We start from the raw sequence: 15,233 nt of genomic DNA, 5'->3' as shown, positions 1-15,233 counted from the left end.
TCAATGCTGACGGACTTGATAATTTGCTGCCCGAATCAGTGGTTAGTTGTCAGCAACCCCTTGTTAAGATTTTTTTTAAAAATGTTTATTCTTTTTTTTTTTTTTTGAGTGGGCATTGGAGATAAGTTTAGCAAGTACAATGCATTCAAGAGATCTTACGAAAAGTATCTAGATTGATGTGTAAACACAGCTCAATCTTCTTAATCTTACGAACAAATGAAATTTCATATCTGTGCTTTGCATGCATCCTCTACATGTACTAGTACAGCTCTTGAACAGTGAGCATTACAGCACAGAGATGGTAATGACTACAGTCACTATAATAATAACAAACCCTAGTAACCTTCAGTATGATTTATAAATCACTACACAGTAAAGAATTGCATTCATTATCTATTTGTTTTTCTTTGTTTTACCTGTGCAAGGTACACATACAGTGTACATTTATCATTCTCATATTCATGTTCTTGTTTTTTGTGTGACAGCTGAAACTTCCCATTGGGCAAGTAATGATTCGTTTCACCTGACTATCAGGGCAACATGTAATTTTCGTCCAAATGCCATAAGCTTTTTACAGATATCATAGACTCTACAAACATGAAATGCATGATCGTAGATAATTAAGTTCAGTCATGTGTACCGTGTGTGTAGATCTACTGTCAGGGTGGGCCACAACTTGAAATCTGAGCATGTTGCAAGCTGTGAATGTGAGAACATTGCGGAAATTGTACAGAAGTACATGTGTGCGGAGTGCGCATCATGAGTGCGTGCAATATTTCACAACTGATTTCCTGTTGTGCTTCTTACATTTGCTGAACATGTCTCATGATTTGCGCACAAATTTTCTGAGTAGTTTAATGTTTCTCAAGTGTTGTACATGTTTTTCATATGTTTGATTACTTTTCATTCTTGAGCATGTCACCAATTCTTGAGGACATTGCATAGGATGTTGCTGGCTTTAGAGCATGTTGCACAAAAATTTCAGCATGTTGCAGCAACACACTTAAACCACCTCGTGGACCACTCTACTTCTGTAGTATCAAGCAAGAGTAAGAGACCCTGAGAGAATGTGGTATTTTCTATCCTTTGTTCACCTATTAAGTATGCTGAAATACTTTGTTCACCTATTGGCAGAGATATCTGGAAACTAATTGTCTGTGAATAGACTTTGCAGAGATTACCTATGTATAATGGTAATCCTCCTAATCCCTATTGCGTCACCTGTGGTCATTCCATTGGACTAAGGCACAGTGTTTCCACTATATGGGCTTGTTAACTTTTCAACTACAACATGTAGGTCAAGTTTGGATCAAATAGATGACTGAATACTAACTGGAAAAGCTTGGCAAGATTAAATAATCTAGTGCTTGAGCATGTGAAGGGTTAACTGATATATCTGGAGAGTTGTCCTGTAAATAGCTTGTGAAAATATGTTTTGCTGACAGAAATGCTGGTATATTTGCAGTGACTATGCCCAAGAGATATAAAACCTGCTTTTAGTATGACACAGACAGTGTGCTTCATTGGAACGAATGAGACAAAACTCACCATATTGTTTCTGTGTACGTATGTATACTGGAATTGTGTGCAAGCAGTGTCAATATAATTTTTGTAGTACCGGTATGGCTGTTTTTGATAGGTCCCATAGGCCATACGATACATCAATGTAGGATGATGTGCTATTAAAGTTACCTGGTAAATACTCATAGGTCACGGGCCCCCGAATACTGCAGTAGACTTAAATAAGCAATTTGTTAGCCTGCATGTGTATGTTAGTAACATTGTATTGTAAAGTGAAGATATATGAAATGTATTGGACAGAGTGATATTTCGGGTTATTTATACTAGGATACTGTATGTGAAACTGACTTGCTACAGGCCCTCTAGGTGTAATTGGAACATTCATGTACCAAGGTTAAACTGACCCTCCATCATCCATTATGTACAAGTGTAAGCAGCCAGGTCAGGTTCATGTGTGCCCCAGTGGCATATGATTGTCATGGTCATACTGACTTTGCAATCATTGCAATTTAGTGCAATTTAGTGAAGCTTTTTCAGTATGTGGTAACTGACCACACCAACATGCATTCACACTGTACACTGTGTATCTCCCAATGCAGTTAAACAGGCAAGTGTCCAGCATCAGAGGCTCACTGCATGCTAAGTGATGCTGAGGGCATGCAATGAACTACAACTGTACCTCAAAGATGCTCACTAGTGTGCTTGGGAAGGTTATTGTAGTCTATCATGATGGCTCAGAGCTAAACTTCGTAACTAACTCTCAGTAAAAATCCTCATTTAGTCATAAAACAACAAATATATTGATGTTGCCACTGCCCGCTATCGGAGATTATCGTCAGGTGCCATAACTGTAAAAAATGATAAATTCCCTTATTATCCTCAAAACTGAAAATAAAAACAAACACAAAATGAGTTGATGAATGTCAGACCTTTGTCATATTATAATCCCTACACTGTACATCTACACATTGAATGTATAGTGACTTCCTGTGCAATCGTCCCACCCCCTGCCAGTCAACATCTGTTCAACATTGCATAACATGTATCCTTGTAGGAAACTGTTGCCTAGTTAGTGTGTGGAATAGAGGGTGTTTAATTTATCAATAACTTGCTGTGTGACACAGGCTGGCTGGTGTTATGGTGTCATGCGAGGAGCAGTTGTAGATGAGCGTTAAGCGACAATGATGCAGACACCTTTGCTGCGTGCTGTATGTGTATATCACGTTGTATGGCTTCAGACATACAATTTACATTTTGCAAGCTTCACATGCACAGGGCGCACTGCAGTGCAGTGCAGTGCTAGCCACAGCAAACTAATCTGTCAATGCAGAGCCAGGCAGCCAACCACAGTGGCAGTGATGCGTACACACTTGTAGGAGAAACCCAGTAAGGGGGGGGGGGGGGTGAGGAGAGTGAGAGACAGACAGAGACAGTGAGACAGGGAGAGAGATTGAAGGAAGACATGGATACTGGGCTCTGCCCATATGTACAGGAGTGATTAATGAGTTGACTGTGTTCAGCACAGGCACATTCTCAGCCAGGGGATGCCTTGAATGTGTGGACTTGAAGTTGAATCAGGGTTTCCTGTGTGACAAGTGTGCGAATACAATGTCAATACATTGTTCTTTTCTTATGCGTTAAGACATACAGTATGTGATAATATGTGGAGATAATACATGGAGAACATTTAAAAAGAGAGAGAGTTTGCATAGAATTGGTGTATACTGTGAAGATGTAAGCAGAGTTTGAAATGCTATAGTAGATAAGATGTAAGACTCATTGCATACACATGTAAGCCAAAAGTACCATTATGTTTGTGAGATTGCAAAGAACTTTAATATGGATGCCTATCTCAAGATGAAAGGAATACACTACAAAGCACCTATTGTTATGCCTGTTCATGATTGCAAATTAATGCTTACAGGTTTAATGTGCACAGTATTGATGTGTAGCATATTAGATATCTATTGGACATTAATACACTGTGTTGATGCCTCTTGTTATTACTTTCCTCTTTGTTTCCACAGGATTTATGTACGATTTTGGTAACATTTTTGCTAACTCTTCACATTTTCAAGCTCAAATATGTAATGACATACAGTGATACATATGGATGGCACTACATGATGTACACTGAAATTATGGCATGATAAGATTTTACTGTATGTTTAGGTATCATATTCTGTCCAGATGAAGTATCTCTTTTTGACAGCATGAACTAATGATCACAGATATCTCACTTACCAGGCACATGTATGTCGATTTTCGAAACCAGATCGTGGTGACCTTACGGATCTACCAAGCAAGCAGAAACTATCAGTCCTTCAGTTTGTACTTTAGATTGTTTTATTCTCTGCTGTTGTAGATTTGCACAGGTGTGTACAAGTTTATTTGTGTGTTAGGTTAGAATGGGGGAGAGAGTTATTGTCAGTAGATCCCCCCCTTTTTTTTTAGTGCCTTTTTTTTTTGTAAGGTCTTTGCACACCAAAGCACTATTAATCTTCCAGTGATGTGCCATCGGTCAACAGTATTAACAATTTTAAATTCTGATGTTTTTTTTCTCCATCTTTTCTGCAGATATCTCTCTGTGGGCTGGAGTGTTTAACGTTGCTGGTAGAGCGAATGGGAGAGAAGTTCAAAGTACATATAGGAACAGGTTAGTATGCATGCAAGTATTTGTTACCCCTTTCAGTAACTCCCCTGGCTAGCGCCAGGCCCGAGCTAAGTCGTAAAATTTTGAGTTTATGAATGGGTCGGGCCAAAGTGGCCCGTGCCAGGAGCGGACTATTTTGGCGCTGCTGAAGCTAGCACCAGACACGGGCCAGGCTCGGCCCAGGTGCCAGTCGAAGAGTTTATGAATGATAGCAGCACCAGGCTAGGGCCAAAATTTCTTGCACGGTCAAAGGTCACAATTACCTGGCCATGCCCTCCGCCGGAGCGCGCGTTGAGTTGCCGTGGTAGTTATCCCTTACGTGGCCGAGTTCATGAATGGGTCATCGTAAAAGTAGCGCGGCTCTGCTGTAGTTACTGAACGCAATTTTTACTGCTTGGCACGGGCCAAATTAGCTCGGGCCAGGAGCTGGCCAGAAATGCATGAGTTTATACTGAAGGGGGTATAAGTCGCCCAGTTATATGTGTGCTAGTAACTGTTTGTGTTTTACATGTAATATCTTCTTTCCCCCATAGATAGAATACTTTGAGATCAATACCCAGAGCAAAGTGTATGGAGACCATACTGAAACAACAGTGAGATTTTTACATACATTGCTATCATTCTCGTGGCATTTGATAGTAATGTGAAAGACAAAAATTGCAGTTACTGAATTGAAATGACAGAAATGACATAGAAATGATAGAATTTTGTATGTTTGACATGATAGCATCCATGTCAGTAGCAGTGACAAATGCAGATACTCAGGAATTTAATGTGTATTGATTCTAGAAGATTTCACTCATTGTGGATGATGTAAATTTAGGGAAGGTCTACACAATGGCATGATCTTTCATGTTAACAGTTATTTGAGGTGGCTTGTTAATTTTTTTTTTTTGGGGGGGGGAAGGGGGGGTAGTGATATGTACACATTCTGCATTTATGGCTCGCTGGTCATATATGTGAGATAATGAAGTGTCATAAAGGTGGTCTCTGCTGGAGTAAAAAAAAAAACCCAACGTAACCAACTTTTTGCACATGTGCGTACAATGTATACATGTATGTACGTTTTCTGTTCTAGAAATGTACAGTGGGAATTTATAGCTCATTTCGTATAGCCAAGCCCCTCTATAGCTGTAATTGAGAATTTGGAACGCACAGTTCCAAGGCATTGATTGTGTAAGGTGATTCCCTGCCCATGAGTTAACTGCTAAGTTCTTTGAAGGCCATCCTGATATATCAGTAACAGAAAGAAATGGCCAGTTCCTCACAGATCAAGAGGAAGAGGTCGGACGTGAAGCAACATTGGGAGCGATATTGGTTCAGGTCGTCCCAGGAAGCAGGGCCCATTCGTGAAATAATTAGAGTAAGATTTGAATACTTCCGTGTATGTGATTTTTCTGTGGCTGATCCAGTCAACTCATTTCATCTGTCCGCAAAGACATGTTCAGAAATGTTTGTACAGTTGCCGTAGATACAGGAAACATTCATTTCACCATAAGGCTAAAACAACTGAAACCACATACATACAGTATATCACATTTTCTTTCACCATTGACTGGATTGTGCTTCTATATCCATATAATGAGGAAATGACAGTACATTAATTTATACACTTTGTAAATCATCTCGGCTAGATTGTGTGAATACAATGCATTAGATGTGCTTTATTCTAAAACTCTTTGGAATAAAAACTATTGGAAATTTCGCCTGTATTGCAATTGTCCCATTAGATCCATATTCATTGGTTGTAATGGTCAGAGAAGCCCTTTTGAGAACTGGAGCATCACAATGTACATGTATGAGCAGTTCTACACACAGATATTGAGCCTAGCTATGAATATGCACAGAAGTGTATTTGTTTGCGTGCTTTGTGTGTTGTGAACCGATGTGGAGAATATTGTCCTTTTGCACAAGAGTGGTCTGTTTTAACCTGTCCTAGCCTGTGTGTGCCAGCTGGTGGCATTAGTAAACTTTAGCCTTGGTGACCGAATATTGCAGGATGGTAAATCCCAACCTATGTAGGGCGTGTGTTTAAAGGCCCAGCAGCATGGGGGGTGAAGGTTTGCCCAGTTGAATCGAACTTCATCTGTTGTCCACTGGGGTATGTTTGAAAACTATGACTAGCGCTCGCCTGCTAGAATAGAATTGCCCGTCAGCGAATATACATGTACATGTATGTGCATCAAAGCACATTCTTTTAATGTTCAACTCCAGTCTAGATTCTTTGGCTGTGTGTGTACTTACATAAAGATCTATGATAAAGCTGTACACAATTCATTACAGGTATTCCCGAATACAGTGCACTCCCGTTATAACAAATACGTTTATAACGAAATTCCGGTTATAACGAAGTAAAATTTCAGGCTGTAACGTTATCCACTTTATGTATTTTTATTGTTTATTTGTTCGGTTATAACGAAATTTCGACAAAAAGAAAGAAAACGGCCGGTTCTGAGGACTTTGTTATAACGGGAGTCCAAGTCTGTATATATCTGAGTTGGACCAACCTTTCCATAGCATGGTATCCCTATGCTACTGGGTCTTTAAATATCATTTTCTATGTCTAATATATTTCTTGTTGTTACTGGTGCAGTACACCTTTAAATTTGTGTATCACTCAAAAGGTTGCAATTGCTGAGTGGTTTCGGAACACGCCAGTTGCCAAGTGAGCACAGAAATGGCAACATACATAAATTGACCAATGCTTTATTGCATTTAAGTTTGAGAAACCACATGGCTGTGGTTTTGTGCTGTACCTTTTGTATTATGATTTTTTTTAAAGTATCTATTTTTGTTTCAAGAGATGGAGTGAAAATTTTCTTTCATTTTAGCCCTGTATTGCTCATGTATTTGTAAGTATTTGTTTCACTTGCAGAGTTTCAAAAGCCTCTTAATGGGTAAATTTATAATGGTTCTTCAGTTGCAGCAAATTTCTCCAGAACTTGATGGGCTAAAGGATGCAATATGATCTCAAGCGGCGTTGACCCTTTAAAGTAACAAAATCTGTAACATTGATTTTAGAAACTGCTTTGAAGAAGCATTGCTCGAAGTGACTTGATTTCTGGTACTTAAAGTTATGATTTAACAATGCATGAAACTGTCCCAGATGCGGCCACCTGTGTAGAATGGCCACCCTCCCTCTAACATTTGTTTTCCTCTGGCAAAAATCAATACAATAGTACTTTTACTGTACACTCTAAGCCTTCTGTCTAGTATAGCCAGTGACCATCCGATCATAATCCCTTGATTATTTTCTATTAACCACACACATTAACCAAGTGTCGGTAATGCATTTCTTCAGCATAGGTGTAGCAGAGCTATAAAATATCTCATGCTGTGAAGGAGATCTGTGACATGAACACAGACATGATGGAAATAAAAGCAAAAACTGTTAGTATGTAATTGATTAGACATAAATATTCATCATCATAGAAAATAATTACATCCAAGTGTAGACATACCCTGCATAAAAACTTGTAGGTATTAATCAGTCCTTGTATCGTGTGATTCAAGCTTTTGCATTACTTTTTGATGGTGTAAAAGTTGTATGAATGGACTTGCTATCAGATAAGCCCCAGTGACTCTGTACAGAGAGGTCATCTCTCTTTAGAAAGTCAGGGTTATGATTTTGTTTCTATGGTTTTTCTGTACAGATTTCACTGTCTTATAAACATGACTTGCTTTGTTTTGTATACTGTATATCCTGCTAGATGGGCTCTTTTCGTAGCATTAAAATGTAAACTAAAATCCATTCCCTGTGTGAAGACCCTGTGCAAATAGGGTAACTGTGTGTGATTGCCTTACATAGACCTTTATGACTGAATTTTATGGCCCAGAGTGCAGTTATGTCTGAAGGTGGATTGTTCCAGTGTACAGGTTGTATACTGTACATTTTACCATGCCTGATACACACTACAGCAGTATGAATCGCTTTTTGAAGGAGTACATGGAAAGTATCTATGAGAAATGGAATAGCTCACTGATTCCATCATCTCCTGTAGAAGCCCGTAGCCTGTAGCAATGCTAACATTTAGTTGAAGTTAAAAGCAACAACAGCAAAAACATTCTAGAGGACAAAAGAAAGTACTGTGGCAAAAGCAAAACTTGTAGCAGCTACACAGTCATTATTTTCCAAGTTAGCATGGATATTCCTGTGATGTATCGTGTTTGTAATTGTCTTTCGGCCACATGAAGTCTTTCGTTTATTTTTTTTAAGGCATCGGGAGCATAATGTGGCATTTTTTTTTTTTTGGTAAAATTGTTGAGAAATCTATCTGTTGTGAATTAGAATCACAAAGACAATTCATCTTCTACCAAAAATAAATGAAATAAAAATAAATAAAGTAGTGACAGTTGATGAATACATCAATATAATAATCTCCATGAAGATGCTGTCACAGTCATGTGTCTGGGATGGTTACTTCAGGGTTCTAATTGGGTTGCTGGTAGAATGATGTAAAGGGAAATTCCATACTGAGATTATGTCACTTGACTTTGTATGAAAACAAAAAAAATCTGAGAAGAAGATCAATAAAAATTTGGGACAAAAATAAAACACATAACTAAGATGTGAACTGCAAAAGTTTATAGAGAGTAGGACAAATTGGCAACTCTGTGTGATGTACGTTGAGCAGCTCTCCATTTGGTTTTATCATATACACAAATTTTCACCAAATTTTCATATTTCTCCAGAGAAAGATTTACTTCAGACCTGTTCATGGCACAGAAAATAGAGTAATGCATTTTTGTGTGTTTTCCTCAGCGGATAAGTTCTGCTTGTCCACACAAATATTTTGGGAAATCAAAGACACAGTCCATTCATAATACCCTTGCAATAACCTTTTTAAATACCTACTGATTGTGTCTTTAAATGAAGCTTGGTATATTATTGTTAATTTGAAGAAAACATATAGGAAATGCCATCACTACCTATCCATTCTTCCGCCATCTGAAACAGTTATCTTGTGTTTGGTTAAGTGGGGAATGTGCTCAGCTAGTACCAAGCATCACCTTTAAAGTATTAAGGCATCAGATGGTAAATTTTGCAATTGCAGAGCTTGCAGAAGAGGGACATGCTTCACTTAGCATTCATGTCTCGCCGCTACAACTTGCGGCTACCTATTACAATACTTGTGTCCTGGCTGTACTACAACACGGACTAATAATTGTTGGCCACCTGCTAGAAATGTTTTCTCAAATTATCGGTGTAATCACATCACAGAGCGCTGTCTAGAAGAAACAGAGAATGAGAAAGATATGAAAAGAGATATTGTGGGAGATAAAGAGCAAGAGAAATAGAGAGAACGAGAGAGATATGAGGAAGAGATTTATATGGAGAGAGAGAGAGAGAGGGAAGGATGGAAAAAGAGAGGGAGAGAGAAGAGAAGGAGTACAGCACCTTTATGATAAGAGTAATTTGATCATGAATCATATATTTTCCTCTGTGATTGGAAATTTGTGCATGAGTCAGCGAGGAGTAATGAGCGGGGAGGCAGGGCTGGAATATGTTCATCATAAGTGGGTGTCCCCAAGGTAGCTTGGTGGACATGACAATGCGAGGATTAGAGGGAAGAGAAGAAAGTGTTAAGTATGCCTGCACAGCCTGAGCGCCCACATGTTTAGGCAATTTGTTGATATTGTCTTTGATTTCTCCTATTGTTGTTTTTGTTGTTGTTGTTCGCCAGTGCAAACAATATTTGATTCACAGGAGGCGGTCTATTATTACGTGTGTAGAAATATTTGAACAGAGGAGAACAATGCCAGGGTTGGCTGGATTGTGTGTGTTTGTGCTTGAGCAAACTGTGGAACTGCCCTCATTATGTCAACTGTGCTTTTCACCTGGTGTGTCAAAGTGACAGAGATACTGCATACAATTGAAATGGTTGTAAGATCTGTATGTATGCAGTTAGAGTCTCCTATCTGGCACAGATTAATTGGTATTCTACACATTGGGTAGCCAAGTATGTGTACGGTGTTCGTGTGTGTGTATGTGTGTATGTGTGTGTGACAGGTCAAATAGAGAACATATACAGTGTGTAGGACAACTGTATATTTATATGTTAATGCCAGATATCTCAGAAGACAGTCTGTATAATATGTGCACTGAATTCAATATTCATCATTTGAAAGAACCATGCAGATACATGTACATGTTCACACGTATAACAAACAAAGTTGATGCTTCTTTCATTTTTAAGTACAGGAACACCCTCCTCTGCATTCATTTATGTACATTACACATTGAAGTCTATTGCCACAGTTTGAGAAATAGAGCATTGAGTGGAAAAATGGTATTTTGTTTTCAGCAAAAGATATAGTGTGTTCATTGTTTATTTTTTCAGCTGTGATTAACATCTAAGCGCTTTGAAAATGTGAGTAGTGTGCAAAAAAGTTATTAGAATGCATGCTACCAAGTGAGATTTAAGAGATACCAGCACACTTATATGATTACGAAAACCATGACACCAGTCTTATCCTTTCAGAACTAAAGATGTAACATCTCCAAATACCCTCGGGATTATATGGAAATAAGTCGCTTGTGGTACTGCCAGGGTTGGTGCATGCTGTCAAGATAACATAATGTTCTCTCAGCCATCAGAAGTATAAAGCTATTAAAAATTGTGATTTATGAAATTTTGAGCAGAAATCAAAACAGGGGAACTCTGTATGTAGCTATTATGTGTGAATTCAAAAACCCAAATGCTTGCCTCTTTGAAATCGGAGGGGGGGGGGGGGGGGGGGGGAAATCACTTCCTCTTTCCAGGAAATATAGTACCATCAGTGTAACCTGTGGATGTGACTCTACAATTGAAAATCCTGTATTGCTGTGTTGATGGTTTGGATGGAAATAGGAACTCCAGGAATATGGTGCTCTTGTTTGACATCGTTTGCATCAATAATGACATTACTACCCTGTGTATCAAAACAACAACAACGATAATTTGTGGGAGTGTTAGTGAATCAAAAATTCTTCACTTCAATGGCAGGTGCATGGTATGGCTGTGGGTCCTCACATTAACTAGTTGAGCATTTCTGTCTGTTCTCAATGAGATGAAAAATACATACGCAAACACACACACACACACACACACACACATACATACACACTACAGACATACTCTTGGGAGAGGGAGAGAGAGCAGTTGGTAGTCCGGGCAAAAGCCGGAGCTGTGTGTCGATGTCTGGTTTGGATTGTCATGCATCTCAGCTTTGGGCCCCGTCTGTGTACAGCAAGACATTAGATGCCCGTTGGTGAAATGCTAATGAAATCGTTAGTGGGGCTCTGTCAGGGCAGTCAAGTTGAAGGGTTCCAGGCACGCATTTGCCCCAACAGTGTTCAGATTGTCTCCTGATGCTGGGTGTAGCACTAACAGGGAGGGTTAGGTAGCCCGTTACATTATGCAATGATATAAATTGATTTCATGACTAGATGATAATATGCCCCACCCCCCACTCTCTATGTCTATGGTTCGTTAAAGAGATATTAGGGATAAAAAAGGAGAGAAGACGTCTTGGAAAATAGACATTTATTTGATTAAGTGGAAAGTGGTTAGCTGTACTAGGAGATGTAATGGAATTTTAGCTTCACTATCAATGGCACATTAGAAGTGTTGGTTTAATGAGGCTTGTCTCTGGCAGTACACATATTATGCCCAAGGAGAAATTACCGTCATTTTGTTAGCCAATGTCATGGTGTTCAAGAAAGATATAAATGTCATATGAGTATTCAGGCATGCTATGATTATTTTGTCATGATTTATAGAATACTGTTAACAATAATGTGTATTTTTGCATAAATTTGTAATTCATAAATACATTGAAATGAAATTCCTTCTTCGTTTTCCCCCCTTCCATAGGATGCTTGTAGGGTTTGTCAGTGTCATTGATATGAGAATATTTTGAAGTAGACTGCTTGTGTTAAAATTCAATTAATTCTCGATCCTTGATGTAATTTGCAGTAACTCAAACAGTTTTGTATGTACAAGGTTGGCACTTCCCCTTGGCGCTTCAATAAAACTCTTATCTAAACATTTTCTTCCCACACACAGCTTTACCGCCAGCAGTTGACAGATTAGGGGACAGCAAAGAACAGGTAAAGTGCTTTACTCTATCTTTTAGCTCTTTTGATGTTTGTTTTCTTCTCTGACCCTTTTTATAACCTTATCATGACCTTTTACTTTGTCAGTCAGATGTTGTCACAAGACCTGATAATGTTTTGTGTATCCAGTTTTGAATGAGGTGACATTATGCCCTCCAATCTAGATGTGAATGGGGGCCCTAAATACACATGGGTCTCTGTGGTATGTTAACAAGTGCAGGTCGGCGTGACCCTGCCTCCAAAACCAACCCACAAAATCCATGCCCTAATTAGAAGCTGGAGAACTGTGATGATTCTGATGGAAGCTGCAGTAAAAGACAGCAAGGTGCGAGGGTTGATGCTGAACTGCGTCACCACTGCTTAATAAGGAAACCTTGTGATGTCTCGAGTTTGTAGCCATCTTGTGATGTATTACTGTGGTCTTCAACATTCAGTACCATGGATGCATTAAGTGTTCTGAGGAAATTGTACAACAAACGGAAGAATTACTCAAAATTTTGTTATTTTGAGTGATGCAGGATTTAATGTTTCAAGACTTTTAATCATTAACAAATGAACAACAAAATTGCCTTTTCAAGATTTAGTGTCTATACTTTGTATGGGGTATATTTTGCAGTATTTTCATTTTCACAAATTTTGCTAGTCACAAAATGGCATACATGTACATGCTTTCTAGTCACAAATATATGGCATACCTTACATGTACTGTACATGCAGTCATGTTTGTGTAGAAGAAAAGAAAAGATGAAAATGAAAATGAAAGCATGGCATCATTATTCTGTTGTTAACCCGTTCCATACTGAATTTGGAAATCCCCATATATTTAATACACAGGCTACCAGGTTCCCGAGTGGAACGGGTTAATGAATGTGGCATGCTGATTTGTCCTGCAACTAGTTAACATTTCTTTACACTGTAAATGTGCTGCATATTCTTGACTGATTCTTTTATTCCCTACAAGTTGTAATGTTTCGTTTGAAATGATCTCACAATTTTTATTGTCATTAATGAGAGAGAAAAGATTATGCCAGGCCTGACATGAAAGTATTCTGAAACTGATAATTTTCAGTTTGTTTTTAAGGACTACTGAAGTTATAAAGGAAAATGTTATAGTTCTTTATATTTGTCACGCTTTGTTTCCATTGGGTGAGAGTATTGTTACCAATAATGATAAACTGTGCAGTGTCGATGCAGCACATAATTCCATTAACTGGTCTTTGATTTGCCAGAGGGGAAAGGGGGGGGGGATGAAACAGAAAGTACATCATTTCAAATCAAAGAAGAATTTGCTTTTGATCATTCAATTAGCTGTCTAGACAGTTGCTTAGTTTCTTGGGGTCACTTCATTGGTTTTTGTTTACATTTATGGTTGTTAAAAAAATATATATATTTGTCTTTTTACTCAGGTTCGTGAGCAGTCCCAAGCCTTAATACAGAAGCTGATGGCACCAGCAGCCACACCTCAGGTGAGCATTCTTGATTGCGTCTCAGAAAGGAAAGTGATTTTTCCCGAAAATCCCTCCTAATAATCGTGCTTCCCTGCGGCGGAATATTAAGAATCCTGTTATCAAGTCACTCGCCACAAAGCAGCGCTACAAGAGGGCTTCTGGCAGAGTGTTGTAATTTCTTTCTTTATTTTTTTGCAACCATGCTGTGGCTGATATGTGGGACAAAGCAGTGGCTGTGGATATGGTCTTATTGTTCATGGATCAAGGGGGAAAAAATGCCCCTCCTTGATTTAACACGTGCTTAATCCCATCATAGCTCACATAAAGGCAATTCTGAAGGATTTGTAACAAGAAACTGGCAGCAGTTGTATGAGTTGATCACATTTGTTTGCAGGAAAAAGAAATATATGAGGCATAACCTAGTTACAGCTATATCCATCTCGGGGCCGTCATCTCAAAATGCAATTGATATGTTTACACATTGCATGCCAACATACCCCCCATTCAGACAGTAGGGAAATCTCTCTCGAAATTGTGATTCTATTAGAAGAAACGTGATTGTAAATGAGATATTTCTTGCATATATGAAAGTATATCATTGCAATCACGATTCTAGATGAGCAAATCAATCTTGATTAGCAAATCGAGATCCGGAGGTGTTTTCAAATCTTGATTTGCTCAATTCGTGGTGAGCACTTCTCATCTGAGTGGCATGACCTCCCAAACATGATTCAGATTGAGTAGGTGGAGCTGAGCTCGACCCTACATTTACTTCTGCCTACAGATGGTGTGAAATGTATAAATGTGATTTCTTTGCCTGGGCTTCACTAGCAAGCATACGCTTTGCGAGTTTGATTGACAGATCAGTAAGCAGGTACTTCCAACTACAAAAAACTACCCAAAACAAATAAAGACTATAATAACAATTCATAAACATGATTACAAGAGAGCTTTTTCTATTGTCTGAAAGAGATCTATATAACATTTGAGCATCTGAAAGGTCCGAAGCTCAAAACACAATCACAATCACGATTCATACAGATGATTACTAGAAAGATTTGTCTTTTGTCTGAAAGCGCTCATAGTTAAATGTGTTGAAGCAACATGTTTACTTCAGAAATGCCCAGTGTTCAGAATGACACAGTTTAATGTCCATGTTGTGCAGCCATTGAAATCACCATGTGTCCAATGAACTCATCAATCGAATAGACCATCACTCACTTTTAGGATGACGTATCCTACTATACAATTTAGGTGAGGATGTCAATAAGGCAGTGAAGATATCCTATGTACTTTATTTATATTTTGTCTTGGGAGGTTAATATGCAGAGGTGTTCTACACCTCGGCGAGTGATGAAATGCTGTGTACTGGCAGTACAGTGCCTTTTCCCTGCGCAGACAATAAAGGGCTGTCAGCTAGGGAGGTTTCGTGCAGGATGAACCGGAACATAATACTCTTTGCTGTGAACAGAGATTCGTATGAGAAATACAGTGTTGTCCCAATGGCAGACAC

General features: G+C 38.7%; 1 protein-coding gene across 1 annotated transcript in view; it reads left to right on the top strand.

The window, feature by feature from the left end:
- Positions 1–15,233, top strand: part of LOC139744291 (CLIP-associating protein 1-like) — a 39,941-nt gene that overhangs the window by 10,576 nt on the left and 14,132 nt on the right. The window contains exons 3-5 of the mRNA XM_071654737.1: positions 4,099–4,177; positions 12,223–12,266; positions 13,679–13,738. Coding sequence (XP_071510838.1) covers positions 4,099–4,177; positions 12,223–12,266; positions 13,679–13,738 — 183 coding nt within the window. The remainder of the gene's footprint in view (positions 1–4,098; positions 4,178–12,222; positions 12,267–13,678; positions 13,739–15,233) is intronic.

Source organism: Diadema antillarum, unplaced genomic scaffold, assembly GCF_040938485.1.
Source record: "Diadema antillarum isolate AM-2024a unplaced genomic scaffold, OU_Dant_1.0 seq00001155_RagTag, whole genome shotgun sequence".
NCBI classification, from domain to species: domain Eukaryota; kingdom Metazoa; phylum Echinodermata; class Echinoidea; order Diadematoida; family Diadematidae; genus Diadema; species Diadema antillarum.
This window is presented reverse-complemented; position numbering and strand designations above follow the sequence as displayed.